The sequence below is a fragment of the Carettochelys insculpta genome, chromosome 31 (assembly GCF_033958435.1).
Source record: "Carettochelys insculpta isolate YL-2023 chromosome 31, ASM3395843v1, whole genome shotgun sequence".
NCBI lineage: Eukaryota > Metazoa > Chordata > Testudines > Carettochelyidae > Carettochelys > Carettochelys insculpta.
Window position 1 is genome coordinate 3,963,616 of NC_134167.1, and position 20,031 is coordinate 3,983,646.

At 63.3% G+C, this 20,031-nt stretch overlaps 1 protein-coding gene across 7 annotated transcripts in view; it reads right to left on the reverse strand.

Annotated features, from left to right (window-relative positions):
• Window positions 1–20,031, reverse strand: part of SORBS3 (sorbin and SH3 domain containing 3) — a 42,661-nt gene that overhangs the window by 7,744 nt on the left and 14,886 nt on the right. For 4 of the 7 annotated variants that reach the window (XM_074981585.1, XM_074981583.1, XM_074981584.1 and 1 more), the window contains exons 2-14: window positions 16,064–16,180; window positions 14,910–15,185; window positions 14,066–14,246; window positions 13,060–13,283; window positions 11,783–11,846; window positions 11,285–11,320; window positions 10,620–10,695; window positions 8,934–9,024; window positions 8,217–8,288; window positions 7,522–7,581; window positions 6,884–6,970; window positions 3,281–3,333; window positions 497–627 (exon numbers count right to left, since the gene is read on the reverse strand). In XM_074981585.1, coding sequence (XP_074837686.1) covers window positions 497–627; window positions 3,281–3,333; window positions 6,884–6,970; window positions 7,522–7,581; window positions 8,217–8,288; window positions 8,934–9,024; window positions 10,620–10,695; window positions 11,285–11,320; window positions 11,783–11,846; window positions 13,060–13,283; window positions 14,066–14,246; window positions 14,910–15,185; window positions 16,064–16,108 — 1,396 coding nt within the window. In that variant the 5' untranslated portion in view covers window positions 16,109–16,180. Of the gene's footprint in view, window positions 1–496; window positions 628–3,280; window positions 3,334–6,883; window positions 6,971–7,521; window positions 7,582–8,216; window positions 8,289–8,933; window positions 9,025–10,619; window positions 10,696–11,284; window positions 11,321–11,782; window positions 11,847–13,059; window positions 13,284–14,065; window positions 14,247–14,909; window positions 15,186–15,610; window positions 16,041–16,063; window positions 16,181–20,031 lie in introns of those variants that run through there. The other 3 variants (XM_074981581.1, XM_074981580.1, XM_074981586.1) reach the window with 3 other exon arrangements.

Consider the following 20,031-nt stretch of genomic DNA (forward strand, 5'->3'; position numbering starts at 1 on the left):
AGGGGGTGAACTTCCTCTCAGCGCAGATGAGCTCAGATGCCATCGGTGATATTTAAGCATCAGCAGAGTGCACTAGGTCATTGCTGCAACGGGCAGAGATCATTTGTTGGGTGGCACTTGGAAAGTTAGAGCTCCCCACTCACCCCCATTTGACTGCGACCCAAAAACCTAAGAGAAAGAGAGGCGCACTGAGCTGGCTGGGTTGTGTGCACAGGCAGCTGTGAAGCCAGGCCTCTGGGGTGCAGAGGAGTGTACCAGACCAGCGCACGGGTATCTCGTTTGTGGTCTGACCAGAGGGAAGCCAGGCAGCGAGGAGTCCTTTCCCAGGGGGTGGGAAAGGTAGATATAGTGCTGGAGACAGCTCCATGTGTTGGGGGGGATCCCCAGCAGACAGGACAGCACAAGCGAAGGAGGGGGACTGGAGAGAGCGGGAGTGGAGGAAAACTCAGCAGCAAGGCTTTGGGAGGAGGCAGAACAGGTGTGCTAGGGCCCTCACCTTTCCGGGGGGGAGACCTGCTCCAGTCGCTCGTGGCCAGGCCGAGGCCCCCTCTCTCCATGCTAGGGCTAGCGGGTGGGCGGTGTCGAGCAGCAGGGGGGCTCTGCCCCAAGGCCAGTGGGAGTGGGCTGCTGGAGCAGGAGCAGAGAGTCAGTTGGAGGGGCTATGGGCCTGAGAGGTAACCAGACCTGGAACCTCAGGGAGCCCTCACCTGCCTAAGAGGAAACCGGGGGACCAGGTCATGGCTGCAGGCAGTCCCACGTGTGCAGCGACACAGGCCCTGCAGGCCTGCACCCCCAACAGCCCCTGGTGCCCGTGCTCCAAGGACCTGCTGGTGGTTGGCTGCGGGGTGCCGGGAGGGTGCTGACGGCACGGTGCGCCCCCAGAAGGGTTGGCTAGGGCTCCCCAGGGCACACTGGGCATGGCTGGGAAGGGAGGGGGCCCAGGGACAGCCTTGCCCCACTGGAGCAGCTGCACAGTTCGCCCCAGCCTCCAACCGCAGCACTACTTCTGCAGGGCAGAGCTGCGGTCCGGAGCAGCTGACACGGGGTGTGTCCCTGCTGGGTCCCACCTCCACCCACCATGGAAAACAAACCAGCCTGGACGCCAGAGCCGCCCCGGCTGCCAGGCAACCTGGGACACAGCCCCAGCTCTCAGCCCGCCTCCCTGCGTCCCGCCCCAGGGCTCCAAACACAGTCCGAGCCCTGCGCCCGCACGCACTGCCAAGCCCCCCAGCCCGCCCACAGCCAAAGCAGTAGAAGGCTGGAGGCCAGGACACCTGGGTTCTCTTCCAAGCTCCTGCAGGAGGGGTGGGGGGGCAGCTGGAAGCCAGGACACCTGGGTTCTCTTGGAAGCTCCGGGAGAGACGCGCTGGGAGGAGCCGGGAGCGGGGGGCGGGGCTGGGGCCAGGACTCCTGGGTTCTCTTGGAAGCTCCGGGAGAGACGCGCTGGGGGGAGCCGGGAGCGGGGCTGGGGCCAGGACTCCTGGGTTCTCTTGGAAGCTCGGGGAGGGGAGCGCTGGGGAGAGCCGGGAGCGGGGGGGAGGGCGGGGCGGGCAGGACTCCTGGGTTCTCTTGGAAGCTCGGGGAGGGGGGCGCTGGGGGAAGCCGGGAGCGGAGGGGGAGAGGGCGGGGCGGGCAGGACTCCTGGGTTCTCTTGGAAGCTCGGGGAGGGGGGCGCTGGGGGGAGCCGGGAGCGGAGGGGGAGAGGGCGGGGCGGGCAGGACTCCTGGGTTCTCTTGGAAGCTCGGGGAGGGGGGCGCTGGGGGGAGCCGGGAGCGGAGGGCGGGGCGGGGCGGGGCGGGCAGGACTCCTGGGTTCTCGCTGCAGCGGGGGGAGGGAGGGAAGAGGAGTCTGTGCCGCGCCTGGCAGCGGCCCCCGCCGCTCTCCTTACCCGCGCAGGCCCGTCCCTCGCCAGCTCCCGGCGCGCCCCGGCCCGCGACGGCGGGTACCCGCGTGTGCGCCCTGGGCGGGCAGCAGCGGCGGCCCCGGCCCCTTCCCCTCCCCGCCCGGCAGGAAGCGCGGAGCTGGCCGGCGGCGGCCGCTCGGCTAAAGTTTAACTTGGAGTCTTAAAGGGGCAGCGCCGCATTCCCAGGCACTGACTGAGGCAGGGGAAGCCGGGGGAACCCCCCGCGGGTGCGGGCTCCCTGCCCTGCGCTGACCCCCTTGTCCAGAGGCTGCGGGGCGCGGGCTTTCTTCCCTCCACCCTCAGCCAGAGGCGGGACCGCAAAGGCCTGGCTTTTGGCGCGGCCTGCCCACCTATTGTTTACAGTAGGACCTACAAGAAATGGCCTTTGTTTGGCTGCCTGGGGCTGCAAGGCCCGAACGTGAGGCGGCGGGGGAAGCTCTGCTGGGAATGCCGCTCGGCTGCCTGTACAGAGGCGCGGCCCTTGGCCGGATGGTGAGCGAGAGGGGAGCCGCCCGGCTTCTCTCCAGGCTGATGCAGAATGAAAGTGGGTGGGAAAAGCAGCTCAGGCCGCGCCCGGCTCCAGGGTGGGACCAGCAGAGCCGCACGTGGGTCAGGCTGGGAAGCCCTGGAAGGGGTATGGCACCCGGGGATGACACCTGGCTGGGGCTGCAGCCCAGGGAGCAGCAAGGGGCCCAGGGCAGGGGTGGGATGTCAGAGACAGGGCACATCCTGATGCGGGCCCCCCCGGGATACATCGTTCTGTCCCCTTTGGCACTGAGGCTGACCCCAGGGACAAAGTAGAACCATCCCGCTGAAGGGCCGAACGGAACCTCCCCTCTTCCCTGTGCCAGTCAGAGCCCCAGTGCCAACGGCCCCCACCTGGCCCATGTAGGAGCAGCTCAGCACCTCATGCCGCCTTCCCTGGGGCCGGCTGGGAGTCACTGCCCACATCTGATCCTCCCATCCCATCCCATCCCGTCAGCTCCCAGCCCTGCCCGGAGGAGCCCAAATCCTTGATGCTTTCCCTATTAGCAAGGAGGCTCATCTTTCCTTCCTCGGGCCGGCCCTTCCTTTCTCTCACTCCCTACCTCACCTGCCCTGCCTGCCAGGGTTGCTGCAGGTCTTTTCCCTCCATGTGCAGAATAATTTTTTAGTGCACCGAGGCGAGAACATGCACCGCCAGGAGAAGCACAAGCCTCGCTGTGGGCATTGTGCTAATCAGCGGGGCAGCATTAGCGTCCCCTTGAGCAGCCACCCAAACACATGGCTCACAGGGAATGCTGCCTCCTTTCCCCCTTTTCTGCACCTCTCCCAGGCTGCTCTGAGCTCCCCACCCCCAGGCGGCTGGGTGAGGCTGCGTCACCTGGTTGTACTCACCGGGCAGTGGAGGCCGGGCAAGGGGAGCGGGCGCAGGGAGCAGCCGAGGAAGTCTGCAGGGAGAAAGAGAAGAGAGAATTAATCATTCAGGAGGCCGAGGCTTGTGTAGGAAGTGGGAGTCTGGCTCCTGGCAGAGGAGCCAGTAACAAGGCAGCCAGCAGGGAGAGCTGGCTCATCCGGCAGACAGAGAGAGGAGCCAGTGGGGCCAGAGCAGGGTCCTAGAGCCCAACGTATCTGTGGGGAGGAGGCGGGGGGCTCTGGGTGCCATGGGCCCTGCACTGCAAGGGTGATGACCGCTGCAAGGCACGCGGGCAGTCGGAGGGCTGAGGCTCAGTGCCATGGACACAGGAGGAGCCAGGGCCGAGGGGAGGCAGCGGGTGTTAATGACAAGGCACGTCCTGGACTCTCCCAAGCTGCCACCCAGGCCCTGAGGCTGCAGGGCTTGTCAGGGCACACAGGGGATTTGGGACTGGTTCTTTTCATCAGGGGGCAGGGAGCAAGGTTGCCAGACAGATGGACAGGCAGTGCCTAGACACTCCAGTGGGCTGGGTAGGGTAAGAACTACAACAAAGAGAAAACCTCTCTCAGGGAATGGGTGATAGGCTGGATTAGATGGAGGAGAGAGGGGCAGAGCCCAGTACCCAGCGTGGCAATTGGTGGACAGGGCTACCGGCCATTCTGCCATGGGCAGCACCTGCCCAGACAAGGCTTTGAAGTCCACAGAGTGCTGGGGTGGGGACCCTTGCTGGGGGTTCAGGCCTGTGCAACTGCACCCTGTGATGGAGGGGGTCTGGAAGTGCTTCCCTTAAGCCCAGGTGCTGGGCTGCCCTGGCACCAGCCTGCCCCAGACAGCTGGAACAGCACAGGGTAAATGCCAAGCTACTGATTCCTACTGAGAGCATGTGGACCCTTGAGCCAGCCAGTCCCCCAGCCAATGCAGCAGAACAGGACCTGGGGATTACACTGAGTGAGAAGCTGGATATAGGTTAACAGTGTGCCCTTGTAGGCAAGATGGCTAACAGCATATGGGGTGCACTAGGAGAAGCATTTCCAGCAGATGTAGAGAAGTTACTATTCCCCTCTACTTGGCACTGGTGAGGCCACATCCAGGGTATTGTATCCAGTTCTGGGCCCCCCAGTATAGAAAGGATGCGGATGCATTCGAGAGGTTTGTTGCCCTCCGCTGAACCATGATTAGGGGGCTGGAGCACATGACCTGTGAGGAGAGGCTGAGGGATTTGGGCTTGTTTAGTTTGCAGAAGACAACGACCAAGAGGTGATTTGGTAGCAGCCTTCAACTTCCTGAAGGGGGCTCTAAAGAGGATGGAGAGAGGCTGTTCTCAGTGGTGATGGATGGCAGAACAAGCAGCAATGGTGTGAAGTTACAGAGGGAGAGCTGTAGGTTGGATATTAGGAAAAAGTACTTCACCAGGCGGGGGATGAAGCATTGGAACATGTTGCCTAGAGAGGTGGTGGAAACTCCATCCCTAGAGGTTTTTAAGTCCCAGCTTGACATAGTCCTGGCTGGGATGATTTAGTTGGGGTTGATCCTGCTCTAGGCAGGGTGCTGGACTCGATGACCTTCTGAGGTCCCTTCCAGCCCTAGGATTCTATGATTCAATGCTTCTATGATTAGACCTGGTGCCCCCACTGTGGAGAGAGGCCCTGTGTCCCTGCAACCCAAGAAGCTCTTAGGACCAGTTGTCATGGGGACCCAGAGAGGTATCATAGAATCATAGAACGATAGAGCTGGAAGAGACCTAAAAAAGCCATCGAGTCCAGCCCCCTGCCCTAGGCAGGGCCAAACCCCTCAGATCAGCCCAGCCAGGGCTTTGTCGAGGCGAGACTTAAACACCTCCAGGGATGGAGACTCCACTACTTCCCTGGGGAGACCATTCCAATGCTTCACCACCCTCCTAGTGAAGATGATTTTCCTAATGTTCAACCTGGACCTTCCCGACTGCAACTTGAGACCATTGTTCCATGTTCTGCCATCTGTGATCACTGTGAACAGCCTCTCTCCAGCCTCTTTGCAACCTCCCTTCAGTAAGTTGAAGGCTGTTATCAAGTCCCCCCTCAGTCTTCTCTTCTGCAGACTAAACAGTCCCAATTCCCTCAACCTTCCTTCATAGGTCATATGCTCCAGCTCCCTAATTATTTTGATCACCCTCCGCTGGACCCTCTCCAATGTGTCCACATTCTTCCTGTAATTGGGGGCCCAGAACTGGACACAGTACTCTTGATGCGGCCTCACCAAAGCTGAACAAAGAGGAATAATCACTTCTCTGGATCTGCTGGCAATGCTCCTCTTGATGCAACCTAATATGCCATTAGCCTTCTTGGCTACAATGGCACACTGTTGACTCATGTCCAGCTTCTCGCCCACTACAACTCCCAGGTCCTTTTCTTCAGAACTACTACCGAGCCAGTCAGACCCCAGCCTGTAACAATGTTTGGGATTCTTCCAGCCCAAGTGCAGGACTTTGCATTTGTCCTTATTGAACCTCATTAGATTTCTTGCGGCCCAGTCTTCCAATTTGTTTAAGTCACTTTGGATCCTATCCCTACCCTCCAGCATATCTACCTCTCCCCCTAACTTAGTGTCATTCTCAAACTTGCTGAGGGTGCAATCCAACCCCTCATCCAGGTCACTGATAGATGTTGAACAGAACAGGACCCAGAACTGAACCTTGGGGCACTCCACTAGAAACTGACCGCCATCCTGACATCAAGCCCTTGATTACAACCCGCTGGGCCCGACCTTCTAGCCAGCTTTCTCTACCCATTTTACCGTCCATTTATCCAATCCACATTCCTTTAACTTGCTGACAAGAAAATTGTGGGAGACTGTATCAAAAGCTTTGGTAAAGTCAAGATAAATCACATCCATTGATTTTCCCCTATCCACACAGCCAGTTATCTCATCATAGAAGCTAATCAGATTGGTCAGGCATGACTTGCCCTTCATGAATCTATGCTGACTATTCCTGATCACTTTCCCTCCTCCAAGTGCCTCAAAATGACTTCCTTGAGGAGCCCCTCCGTGATTTTTCCAGGAACTGATGTAAGACTGACCGGCCTATAGTTCCCTGGATCATCCTTCTTCCCTTTTTTAAAGATGGGCACCACATTTGCCTTTTTCCAATCATCCAGGATCTCTCCCGATCTCCACGACTTTTCGAAGATATGACTCTGTTCTGGCCGTTGCTGCTCACCGAAGAACATCACATGGAGTCCCAAGTCGCAGTCTGCCAGGAAGCATATGGCCTGATGCTACACCATGGGCTAGGACTGCGTACGCACCGTACCTTCGGAGAGCGTGGCTCAAGGCTCCGGGCTCCTGCCAGAGCTCTGCTGGCAGGAGGTGAGGAATGGACAGCTCTCTGTCGGGCCCTCAGCTTGGTGGATGCCAGTTACACATGGAACCAACCACAAGACAGGAAACCCAGAGGAGAACCCACCCTCCCTTCACACACACCTGCCTGCCTCCGAATTCCTGCAGCTGTCAGCGGGGCCCAGGGGTGGCTCCTGGGGGCACGCGCAGGGACAGGTGTGTGAGCATCCTGGCCCAAGTGCCCGGGGTAAGCAGAGGTTGGGGGGTACCTCATAAGGGTGCAGAGGTGTCTCCAGGGCTTTCATGTCCTTGTCTAACTCCTCGCTCAGCTGCTTCAGCTCTCTCTCCAGTAACTCCTGGTTGGGGCAAGATGGAGACAGCGCACCTCAGGCCCAGCACGCACAGCAAGGTCAGTCACGGAGGGGGCAGGGTGGGGCCGACGCCAGTGAGCGACCCTGCTGAGCAGTGCCAGGGGGACACATCCGCATGGTGCCCCAGGGCCAGGACATCGCAAAGGTGCCTGGGTACTAGGGTGTAGCGTTGCCACGGCACTGTCCCCCCGGAGGTGCCACGGGGCGAGTACGTGCTCACGTGGCTTTTCCCCTTTCAGCACAGAATCCTTCGCTGACCAATTTAAACCCCACCCTGCTCCAGCCGGCCCCCACAGGAGGGCTGACCTCCCATGATGCAGAGGGCAGGGAAAGGAAAAACAGTGTGGAAGCCAGTAAACACAGCTGCAGGGTGGCCCAGCGGGTGGGCTGGGAGCGCACACTGCAGGGGAAGGTCCGTATCAGGCATGGTTCTGCCCCAGAATCAAGCTGCATCCCAGGGCAGAGGGCAGCCGTCCTCGGCTTTGCGAGCGCATGCCTGGCATGTGACCCAGCGGTCACAGCTGCACAGCACCTACCTCGATGGGCTGGGACGGCGGGAGGGGCTCCGTGGAGAATGCTGCCAGGGGCTTCCTGGGCTGCAAAAGTCAACAGGGGCAGGAGTCAGCAAAGCTCCCGCCCCCAGCAGGGACTGGGAGCAGCCAGATCCACTCCACGCAGGATCATCCCCTGCCTGCTCCCTGGAGTCAAATGCTCCCAAGAGGGGCCTTCCTGCCGCTGCTGACTGTTCTGCGGCTCAGCTGCAGAGTTCCAGCACCGCAAGGAGGGCGGTGAGCCGCGTTCCCTTTTTCCATCCATGGGCAGAATAAATTTTGTTCTGTGCACTGAAGCATGTGCAGATGTGCACCACCCGTGGAAACAGGCTGCTGGCCATGGGCGCTCTGCTCCTCAGCTGGACAGCATCTGAATCGCTCCTAAGCTGCCACCCAAACAGTCCGCTTGCGAGGAACAGCGGTGGCAAGCCCACCCTGGGTGCGGGGCAGGGAGCCATCAGCCCCCCTGCAGGCAGGGCTGGTGTGGGGGTCCCCTGCACCCAGAGTGAGGCTAGCAGGGTGTCACGGGGGCTGGGACCCACGAGTCCCATGGAACCAGCTGAGAGGTGGGAGATGGGCCTGCAGTGGGGCGAGAGGGACAGTGGGGACCCGAGATAGCAGCTAGCCCTCCTCCCAGTCCCACAGCAGCTTGGGGCAGGAGGAGCCTGGGAGGCTCTTACCAGGCTCCTCGTCTCCAGCTCCGTCAGAAATTGGTACCAGCTCTCGGCAGCGCCCGAGCAGGGCTCTGCAGCCTGCAGTCAGGACAGAGAGAGCAGCACTAGCACATTCCTAGGTCCGGCCCCTGCCAGCCCTCCTGGAGCCGCAGCCCGGGGCTCTGACCGCCAGATGGACCCAGCCGCGCCCTGCACAGGAGTCAGGCACTTGGCAGGGTCTCCTGCAGCCTGCTGTCCAACAGCATAGCCCCCGGCAGCCTCACACCGACATGCACACCTACACGCCACGATGTGCCGCACGCTCACCCGCCTGCACGCTGACGCATCGGGCTCTGCCTCCCACCTGCCCTCCGAGCATCACGGAGCCCAGCCTGGACCCAGAGCCAGGCGGGAGCAGCACACAGTCCAGCAAACAAACGGCAGCTGCCGCCGTGGGGGTGAACGCAGGGGCCGACCCTGGGCTGCGCTGGCAGAAGGGGCTGTCCCAGCACCGAGCCGGAGAAGTAAACAGGCTTTCGCCAGCCAGGAGACTCCACTCGTGTCAGAGCAGCCTGAACACTGCTTTCTGCACCCACGCGTGGCTCAGGCTGTCCCACATAACACAGACACCCCCTGCCCTGCAGGAGCCAGCCAACTGCACCAAGCTATGGGTGCCACAGGAAACGCCAGGGCCCCTCGCCAGAGCAGGGCTGGGGCGGTGCCTGGGCAGGGCAGGCTCCCTACCAGGCTGGGATGGTCGAGGACGGACGATTTCCCTGGTTCGTAGTCAAAAATGCTCCGGGGCTCCGTGGCGACATCTGCCTCCTGACCCCTCCTGCCAGGAAGGGCAGTGGGTGAGCACTGTGCTGCCTGGCTGCCCGCTCCCAAGGGCATCGCACCATGCTTGCCAAGGGCCAGGCTGTCCCCGGCACTGCTGCTCCCTTCGCCCCCTCGCAGCAGGTCTGCATGCCCACAGCCTGGAGCCCACGGTCACGCTCCTGACTCCCCACAGCACGCGCTCCCCTCCGGCTGCGCTGGGGCATTGCCATCAGCGCCGACAGCGAAGGGGAGCGCCCCGTGCTGGGCCACCCACCCCACTCCTGACAGCACGGCCCCTAGTGCTGCCCTGGGCCAGCGCTGATAGGGAGAGGAGAGCACCTGCTCCTGGGCCACCTACCCTACAGCACAGCACCCTAGAGCCAAGCTGGGGCATTGGGCTTGGCACCCACTCCTTGCATCTGGCCCCCTGCACTCAAGTGACCCTACCCCTGGCCTCAGGCCCAGGCACAGTAAGAGGCACTCAAGTGCCCTCACTGCAGCCCTCCCACTCAGTCCTTGCGAGGCAGGCGGCTTCGCCTCCTGGTGGCTAAGCTGGGTGCCAGATGCACAGCATCATGTGAGTGGGAGGGGACAGCCATGGGCTCGCCATGCACTGTGCGGGGTGGAGCTGGGCAGGCCAGAGACCCAGATGGGCAGCCAGTCACTGAACCTAAGCACTGCTTTCAAACCTTCGACACACAGGTTTCCTGGTAGCAGAAGCACCTTCCCCGGCTGCTGTTCAACAGCAGCTGGCGCCTGCTGCCAACAGGGTCCCAGACAGACCAGTGCGGTTGCAGTCTGCAGCAGTCGAGGGAAAAGGCTCCAACTGATGGAAGGGTTCTATGGATAGGGAGAGGCCTCCGGCCTGAGCAGCAGGGCCACACCCACTCGGGCACTGGGCACAGAGCATGAGAAAAGCCAGCGTAGCTGAGGTGGTATTTCCTACCACACAGAGCAGTTACACTGCGGAACTCGCTGCAGCAGGACATTGCCGATGAAGGCCACTGGTTTGAAATTTGGATGGGTCCCTTTACATCAGCACCTGCGCTCCTAGCCAGTCAGATCGGGCAGGGCAGAGCGAGACGTGGACCCAGAAAGGCAGCTCCTCGGGGTGATAGTGCACATGGGGTAGCCTGGCAAGGGCTTTGGTACCATCTCTAAACCCTTGTGTGCTGGCCACTGTCAGCGGCAGGATCTCTGGCTAGATCAGCCAATGGTCTCTTCTAGCCTGGCACAAGGTTAGACTGCAGCCCCCTGGACCAGTTGTTCGATCTGGCGTGGCCAGGACTAGATGGGCCCATGGTCTGTTCCGGAGCAGGTCTACTAGCCTAGAGGCAGAGTGGTCTGACCCACTGCATCTGAGCAGGAGTTCCAGGGCCAGACAGGCCACCGGTCCACTCCAGTGGGGGATACTGAGAGAGGTGGCTCTGGTGCAGGCAGGGAGGTTGGACGGGCTAGCCCACCGAGGTGCAGTACAGGTTCCCGTCCAAGGCACTGCACACCCATTCTGCAGCTACGATGCCTTCGCTGGGCCTTTCCCCCAAAGCTTGTTCCCTCTCGGCAGGAGAGGGGGGCGTGTGCTCCCACCCCCCAGCCCGCGTCTGCACTCACCAGTCCAGGCCGTTCTGCAGGCAAGAAGAGCTGCTGGGCGTGGGGCCACTCTGTGCAAGCGCTGGAGGATGTGGCTCTGGAGGAGACAAGTAGGGGAAGGGGAGTGGCGCAGACTCCCAGAGGAGCAGGCAAGGGATTGTGCGCTCCCACAGGGCACCACCCCAGAGCCCAGCATGCCCTGCCCTACCCCGGGGATGTCAGCAATGTTCCCTCTAAGCTTTGCCATCCCTGCACACAGAGTAAGTGCTGTGCAGATGGGCGCCTGGCCGTGGGCGCTCTGCTCATCAGCTGAGTGGCCTCCCAAGCACCCAGCTACAGGGAACAGTGGTGTAGAGACTCAGTGCTTGTCCAGGGGCTGCCCAAGCCTAGCTCCCTATCAATACGGGCCAGGAGCTAGTGGTGGGAGTCATGGTCTCTGTGGAGACACAAGTCCTGCTCTCTGTGAGCAGGGGAACTCGTGGTCCCGAGGGAGACTCCAAGCCCTGCTCCCTACAAATAGAGGAGCAGGGGCTGGAGACAGAAGCTCTGGTCCCTAAGATCCCAAGCCCTGATCTATGAAGGCCCTGGTTCCCAGAGAGTGGCGGGGGGACCCCAGGCCCTGCTCTCTGTGCTGATGTTCAAGGAGTGACACCACCTGCCCCTATCGAGCATGCCACCCTGCTTACCTGCGGGGCGGTGGAAATCCCAGTCCAGTGGCAGTTCTGGAGGAGAAGGGAGAGTGGTGTGAGCTGATTCCCTGGTGGAGCAATGCCCAGTGCGGCACACGCTGGGGGGCAGAAATCAGCCCCCAGCATGACCGTCCCTCCCCTGTCTGCTGGGATGCGGGCTCTCTCGCTAGCCCAGCCCAGCCCAACAAGCAGGGCAGGGGACAGGCCTGAGCAGAAAATGCCTGGCCTAGCCCAGGGAAAATCTGGGAGCAGCAGGGATGTGGCCAGGGCCAGGCACAAAGGGGGGTCAGGGGTGGGGATTGGTGGGTGCAAGGACAGACACATGGCAGGGGAGCTGGCAGAATGACACCGGTACACAGCACAGGGAAGGGAAGGCGGCATCACTGGGGCTGAGCTGAGCAGAGCGCACTGGGGTGGCACAGGTCGGCCCCTGCTGCAAGCATGCAGCATCAAGGCAGTGGGGGAGGGGGGGCGCGGCGTGCAGCATGCCCTTACCTGGGAGCTTGCGGTGGATCTGCTGGAACATGCTCCGGTACCAGTCCCGGGGCCTGTCCACGCTCTGCCGTTGGGAGCAAACACACAAGGCATCAGACCCCAGCACAGAGAGTAGGGGGAGCAGAAAGGCTGCAGCGGGGTCCATATGTCCCGAACGCTACACGCAGTCAGCGCTGACACCAAGGGGAGAGCACCCCCTACTGCTCTGCCCACCCTGCAGCACAGCACCCCTAGCACTGCACAGGGACACGGGGTGGGTGCCGACACCAAGGGGAGAGCACCCCCTACTGCTCCGTGCAGCACAGCACCCCGAGCACTGCACAGGGACACGGGGTGGGTGCCGACACCACAGGGAGAGCGCCCCCTACTGCTCCGCCCACCCTGCAGCACAGCACCCCTAGCACTGCACAGGGACACGGGGTGGGTGCCGACACCACGGCGAGAGCGCCCCCTACTGCTCCGCCCACCCTGCAGCACAGCGCCCCTAGCACTGCACAGGGACACGGGGTGGGTGCCGACACCAAGAGGAGAGCACCCCCTACTGCTCTGTGCAGCACAGCACCCCTAGCACTGCACAGGGACACGGGGTGGGTGCCGACACCACGGCGAGAGCACCCCCTACTGCTCCGCCCACCCTGCAGCACAGCACCCTGAGCACTGCACAGGGACATGGGGTGGGTGCCGACACCACGGGGAGAGCACCCCCTACTGCTCCGTGCAGCACAGCACCCCTAGCACTGCACAGGGACACGGGGTGGGTGCCGACACCATGGGGAGAGCGCCCCCTACTGCTCCGTGCAGCACAGCGCCCCTAGCACTGCACGGGGACACGGGGTGGGTGCCGACACCATGGGGACAGCACCCCCTACTGCTCCGCCCACCCTGCAGCACAGCGCCCCTAGCACTGCACAGGGACACGGGGTGGGTGCCGACACCATGGGGACAGCACCCCCTACTGCTCCGCCCACCCTGCAGCACAGCGCCCCTAGCACTGCACGGGGTGGGTGCCGACACCACGGGGAGAGCGCCCCCTACTGCTCCTCCCACCCTGCAGCACAGCACCTGGTTGTGCCCCACTGAGGCCTGGGGCAGCATGAGCTGCAAGGGGAGAGCGCCTCCTGCTGAACCCCCGACCCTTCAGCTCTGTGCCCATTGCACTGCACCAGGGCACTGGAACAGGACCAGACTGGACCGCACTGCCAGGGGAGAGTGTCTCTGCACACTCCCGTCCCCAGAAGCCCAGTGGGTTTCCACACCCCGCTCCCGGTTCTACTCACAGAGCGCGAGGCAATAGGCATCCCCGTCTCATCCACGGGGCCGATGCCGTCGTACTTCACCCACCGCTTGTCCTTCCGCTTGCTGTCCTTGGTCCAGGTGGCAGACCAGGGGGCTGTGCGGGGTGCAGGTGGGGGGCTGTTTGGCAGGGGGCTCATTGCTGAGCCAGCCTGGGAGCTTGGCACCCTTGTTTCCTTGGCAGGCCAGGTCTGGTACCAGTCGCTCACTGCAGCCAAGCGGGAGAGAGATGGAGAGCAGGGTAGGGCTAGCACCAGTCAAAGGCTCTGGGGTCCTGCTATGCCAGAGGGCCGGAGCAGTGAGCACAACAGCTAGGCCCATATGTCCCCTGGACAGGTGCCTGGGTGCTGGGCCAACTGCCAGCCCCAGGTAGCCCTGTGCAGCCGTAGTATCCTCAGTGGGCGGCCCCACCTGCCAGCTCTGAAGGGTCCCAGGCTGCTTTCAGTCCCTGCTGCATGAGCTCTGGGCTCCCTGCACTGGGACCCACCAGCAGGGCTCTGCCCTGCTCCCGCCTGCCCGTTACCACCCAGGGGCCACACCTTGCCTCCTGCCGCCATCCACTGCCAGAGGTGCTGTCCAGGCTGCTCCCAGCTTCCTTACAGGGCTGGCCTGGGAGAGGAGCTGGGTCTCAGCATGGCGCAGGGAGCAGCCTGGATCTGAGCATAAGGATGATGGACCCAGGTCATCGGCAGGAAGGACGGAACCTGCAACTGCAGAGGCTAAAGTCCTGTGCTCTACCGCAGGAGTTAAAAGCCAGCTGGCCCTCAGCCAGGGCCATAGGGCAGAGCTTCCCTCGCCTGTCAGTGGTCTCGGAGCCTTGGGTTACCTGAGAGTCTCCTGCTTGCCAGTGAGCTGCCAGCCCGTCCCTCCACCGCCCTTTCTGGGAACCTCTGGCTCGACCGCAGGAGCGGCTGCACCTCAGCTCACCCCCCAGCCGGGTCCCCACAGACAGTGCCAGCTGAAAGGGCTTTTGAGCCCGAGGGGTCTCACCCCAGTGCCTGCTGTCTGAGCGCGGCCCTGCGGGGTCCTGTCTCTGGCGGGAGGTACCTGAGCTCCTGGGGGCTGCTCTCCTCGGCTCGACAGCGGCAGCGCCACCGCCTGCCGTGCGGGGAGAGGCGTCGTAGAACTCGAAGTTCAGGGTGTTTGAGCCACAGTGCCGGATCACGGGCACCTGGGGAGAGATGCAGCGTGATTCGGCTGCGCGGGGTGCAGCAGGGCCCATGGGCACCGAGGTCGCAGCCCGCGGGGTGCCAGGGCGATCGGGGCAGCAGGCACCTAGGAGGTTGAGGACTCAGTTTCCCGGGCGATTTGGGAACCAGCAGCACACGACAGGTGGGGAAGGAGTCTGGATGTGTTGCCCACCCGCCCCTCCTCAGACACAGGCCCCAACACTGCACAGCAGAGACTCCCCCAACAGGTTCCCGCTCCCCATCACCCATTCAACTCTCGCCTAGGCTGGCGCCAAGGTCCATCACTGTGACGGCTCCTGGGGTTGGGTGGGTCTCAGGGTAGTTTCCAGCAGGCAAAGCACCTACCACACAAAGGTCACTGTCCCCTTGGCACCGGTCACCCCTGTGAAGCCCCAGCAGAAGGTCCCAGTGCCACAGGGGTTGAGGGGGTGCACACATGGGGCAGTGCAGTGCGGGGAGGCTGGTGCTGCCTGGGATGTCCCTGCTCTGCGAGATCAGTCTCCAGGGCTATCCAGGGCCTGTCTTAGGGTCAGAGACCCTGCTGGGCTGCTAGCTGGGGCTGCTCTGTCTCTGGTACTGCTCTCCAGGCTGGGGGAACAGCACCCCCAGCTTCCAGGCCAGCAGCCCTCACTCCAGCCACTCACCTTCTGTGGCCGGTGCTGTGGCTGGACCCACTGGGATGGCTGGGAGGCTGCCTGGCTCCTGGCAGCGGGAAGGAACTCCCTCTTCTGGAGGTGGGATGGGCCAAAGTCTGCTGAGCTGAGGCCTCCAGTCGCATCAGGGTTCAGGCAGGCCCCCACCCAGGCATGGTGGGGAGAGGGGACCCCATGAGGGAAGCAGCTTTCACTGCCCCCTGCTCCTGCTGGCTGCGCGCCGTGTCTGTCCCACAGGTGGGGATTCCCGACTGCCCTGAATGGCCCCTGCGGAGGGTGGGAAGAGAGAAGCTGCTGAAGAAACCCATCTGCCCTGCTGGCTCCTGGCCTGCATCTGGCTGGGCAGAAGGGGCTCCCTGGGTTGCGCATGCAAGAGGGGCAGGAGCAGATAAGAGGAGATGGCCAACAGAGCTGGGTGCTGGACCTTTCTACCACCAGGTGCCAATTCCAGCCCTCCCAGACACCCCCAGCCAGTCCTGTCCTGCGCTGCCCACCCCCGTTCGAGCTCTGGACCCTTCCGGAGCCGTGGATGTCCCATCCTGGAGCTGCCACCAGCAAGCAGCTCTGCTGAGGGCTCCCAGTCCTGCCCTTCCATCCCTCCCTCCCTTTCCTGAGCTGGGACCCCACCTTCTGACCCTGGGCGCGTTTGTTGTGTGCGGAAATGGGAACAGAGAGGAGACGCCCCAACTCACGCCTGCTGGGAGGGGAAAGGGCCCAGAGCTCCCACGCCAGAGCAGGTGTTCTGGCACCATACTGCTTTGCAACCGGCCTCTCGCCAGCACCCCCTGCCCGCCGGCAAGCGGCCCCTGCCACCAGCACCGAGCACCAGGTGACGGCGCAGCTGGGGAGGGGACACGCCACGCAGGTGCAACGTGGCTGGAAGGAGCAGGTACACGGCTGTGCAGGGAGTCCGCGACAGAACCAGGACTAGAACCCAGGAGTCCCGACTCCCAAGCCAAGCTCCACTAGGGCCGATGCTGTCCCACTCCCTGGCCAGCAAAGGGCTCCGGCACAGGGGTTCTCCAAGGTCCCTGGGGTGCTGGTTCCATTGCCCGGTGCTCGCTGCATGGGAACGTTTCCTGTTGCTCACACACAGCCCAAGCGACGGTAACAACAACGCAAGCTGCGTGGGAACACGGCCTTACGCCGCAGGGCTGGCGTGTCCCAGCGCCGGCTGCCTGGGACGCCATCGCTGCCTCATGCCGCTCAGCTGCCCGGGATCACGGCCTTGGGCTGGCGCACAGCGGGGCTCCTGCGGGGCTCTGCAACACAAAGGGAGAGAGACATGGCTGCAGCACCACGCCCAGAAACCTCACCCCTCTCTCAGCACCAAGCCAATAGCCGGTCAGGGCTTTGGGGCAGCACAAGACGACAGCAGCAGCAGGCCCAGCGAGGGCTGGATTGGGGCCTGGCCACCTGTCAAGTCCTGCATGCTCAGGCCAACGGGGCCTCTTAGGGCGGGTGAGCCTCGCAAAGCTAGCGGACAGCAGGATGAGGGACGGATTCAGTCTGTTTCCTTCCCTGCTGTAACTTCCCCTGCCAGCGGGGGAGCATGTGAGACCCAGTCCCCAGCTGGGGGCAGCCCCTCAGCACTGCACATTGCACAGCAGGGCCAGCACCTCCCTTTCCCTGCCAGCATGAGTGCCGTGCCTGGCCAGTCCCTGTGCCACTGCCTGAACAGCTAGGGGAGAGCTGAGCTGCTGCCAGGCTCCCTGCCAGGCAGGGCACAGCTGCCCAGGCGCACCTCTGGGCCGAGGGAGGGGAGGCAGGAGCTTCGGGGATAGGGAGCAGCCAGAGGATTTGGGGGCCACTTTGTCTTGCCTGATGGGGATCCCCAGGGTGGTGCTAGGCTGGAGACAGGGCCTTGGCCCTGCAGGCAGGCAGAGCTCTCCCTGCCCTGTGCTGGTGCTTGCCCTGGGCCAGCTGTGGGGATGGCAGGCTCGCAGCACAGCCTCTCCTGAGGAGCCCCCAGTTCCCCGGGCAGATGCTCCGCAGCAGGCACTGCTCCGTCCCAGGTTCCCGGAGCTGCAGAGCCCAGGGCCGGTGGCACACTAAACAGCTCGTGCCATGGAGCCAGCTGCCCGGGCTCAGCGCAGGGCCAGTGAGAACCCCAGATGCCACCGAGCCCTGTTATTTACACAGCATCCACGGCAGGGCGCTGAGCACACTTGGGACATGGCCCTGGCCTGCAAAGCCTGCAGCCCAAAGGGAAAGAGACTAGTTCCCAGGCTCCTCCAGCCAACAGAAACACAGCCGCTCACATGGGACTCCAGCCAGCCCGTGGGCCATGCTAACTCATTAACCCTGGAGTTGCCGAATTAAAAGAACTGTGCCCAGAGGGACAACTAGGAGGAAGCAGGTTGTGTGCGGAGAGATGAGGCACCTGGGAGCCAGTGGGAATGGGGAGCAGGGGTTTGGGCAATGAGTGGAGGATGGAGGGGGAAGAGACGAGGAACCAGGAGGTGGCAACTACAGGTTCACCCCTAGTCCAGCCCTGAACCAGAGAATCTGCAGGACGGTAAGAGGTCAATACCAACACTCCCACCGCTTACCAGGCTCTGAGCTGTAATTCACCCCAAATGGAACAGCACCCAACACCAAGAGCCAGGCCTGCTGGCTGCGAACAAAATTTATGGGACCACAGGAAACTTGGCCGCACCCATGCTAAGCGGTTGTCCGGCTAACTACAATCATGCTGGATTGCACCATTGGTGGCCAAGAGAGGTTCAACCCTAGCACTGGCTGGGCAAGAGGACTTGGAACAAGGAGCCGCCGGTGGACAGGTGACTCGGGAGGGGCCGGGGAAGGAGAACCAGCATGAGACGAGAGTCGCAGAGCCTGGGACAGGGTCGGTGGCTGGAATGGGGCAAGGAATCAGCAGTGAAAGGTTAGAGGGGCAGGGGCAGATTCTGGGTGCCCACTGCAGGGCACTCCCCTCTGGGGCCTGGGACGGCACCCCAGATTGCTGCTCCACCTGCAGGCTGAGCGCCTCCTACTGCTACCCATCATGCGGTTAGCTCAACCAGCCAACAGCTCTATGGGGGTGCAAAGGGTTCCCTACCTTCTCCAACGGCACGCCCGCGTGCCTGCACAGCGCTGCACAGAACCGAACAACTGACAACCCCCCAAGCCCTTGCGCTAGTTGTGGTTACATCCTTTGGTCGCTATACACAAACATGCTCACCCCGACTCTTACCTCCCCGCCCCAGCAGCATGGGGCTGGGGGACAGTTGTGCATGTTTCCGACAGTGGCACTGCCAGGGCCCATGTGGCGGTTTTCACCCTACATCCAAGAGGGATTCCCCCAACAGCATTATGGTCTCAGCAAAAAGCCTTCACCCCAGACAGGCTGCTAATGCAAACCCATCTCTGTTCCCTGCTGCCTGCCTCCCTGTGGTGACCTGGGGGCGTGGGGTCCCCCATGCCACTTCCTAAGGCAGAGGGGAGGGACTGGACCACAGGGCGATCAGCTGTTCTACAGCCGCTGAGGTTGCCAGCAACTCCTGGGCAAAGCGTGGGACGGAGCGGGACTCTCCAGGGCACTCAAACAAATCCCGAGGGCCTGCGCTCACTGTTCCCGTTCCAGCTGGGGCAGGAGCCCTGGGCCCAGGAGCTGAGCAGCACCTTCCCTGAGTGGGGGGGACACGTTTCAGCCAACCTCTGCACCCCCAGGCTGCTGGGAGGGTGCCACCGACTCCAGGACCAGTCCCTCTGGATGGACAGAGCAGGCAGCCCTGGCTGAGCTCTGCAGGGGTGGCTGGAGGAGGGTGAGGCCTTTGGAACACACGCTGGTGTGCAAATATTTCCAGCACCAAGGGCCGCCCCACTGAAGAGAACAGCAGGGCCACATGGAGGGAGGGAGGGAGGGAGGGAGGGGGCTGGCCCAGCATGCTGGAGCAGAACAATCTGGAAGGGAGGGGGGAACCCACCAGCTCTGGGCTGGGGCAGGGATGAGTCACGGCTTTCAAACAGAGCTGGGCCTGGCCCTGCACCAAGGCAGGAGGAGGGGATGAGGGATGCTAGCCAGGGAGGGAGGGAGGGGTTCTCAGCTGCCCCACTCTTCCCAGGTGGGGCACAGGTCCCTGCACCCTCGCCCTCATGCCCCCTGAGGTGAAGAGCTGCTCAGAACCCAACCAGGATGCCTGGGTTCGGTGCCCAGCTGGGTGGGGAACCAGGACCCCTGGGTTCTTGTTTCTGCTGTACCACTGCCCTACTGAGCACCCCCAAGCCGCTCACCTTCCCTCTCTGCCCTGGCTGCAAAAGGGGACTAGTGTGTGTGTGTGTGTGTGTGTGTGCGCGCGCGCACACGCGCATCGCAGGCAGGAGACACACTCCAGCAGGGTCCTGCCCGGTGCCGCTGCACATGAACCCTGGCTCCTGCAGTTGCTGCTCCCCGGCACGGGGACGAGGCCTGTTAGCCATCCCAGAACTGCTACTCCGCTCCCAGCCAGGCCCCCTCGCCTCCCTCATACCTGGGCCCCTCACCGCGTCTCAGCCGTCCCCCTCAGACTCTGCCGCACCTCTCCCTGTCGCGACCCCGCACTGCGCCCCAGCCCCCTCCGGCCCCACGGCGCCTCTCCCTGTCGCGACCCCGCACTGCGCCCCAGCCCCCTCCGGCCCCACGGCGCCTCTCCCTGTCGCGACCCCGCACTGCGCCCCAACCCCCCCCCCCGACCCCACAGCACCTCTCCCTATCGCGACCCCGCACTGCGCCCCAGCCCCCTCCGGCCCCACTGCGCCGCTCCCTGTCACGACCCCGCACTGCACCCCAACCCCCCCCCCGACCCCACGGCACCTCTCCCTATCGCGACCCCACACTGCGCCCCAGCCCCCCCCCCGGCCCCACTGCGCCTGTCCCTGTCGCGACCCCGCACTGCGCCCCAACCCCCCCCCGACCCCACAGCGCCTCTCCCTGTCGCGACCCCGCACTGCGCCCCAGCCCCCCCCCCCGACCCCACGGCGCCTCTCCCTGTCGCGACCCCGCACTGCGCCCCAGCCCCACCCCCCGGCCCCACGGCGCTTCTCCCTGTCGCGACCCCGCACTGCGCCCCAGCCCCACCCCCCGGCCCCATGGCGCCTCTCCCTGTCGCGACCCCGCACTGCGCCCCAGCCC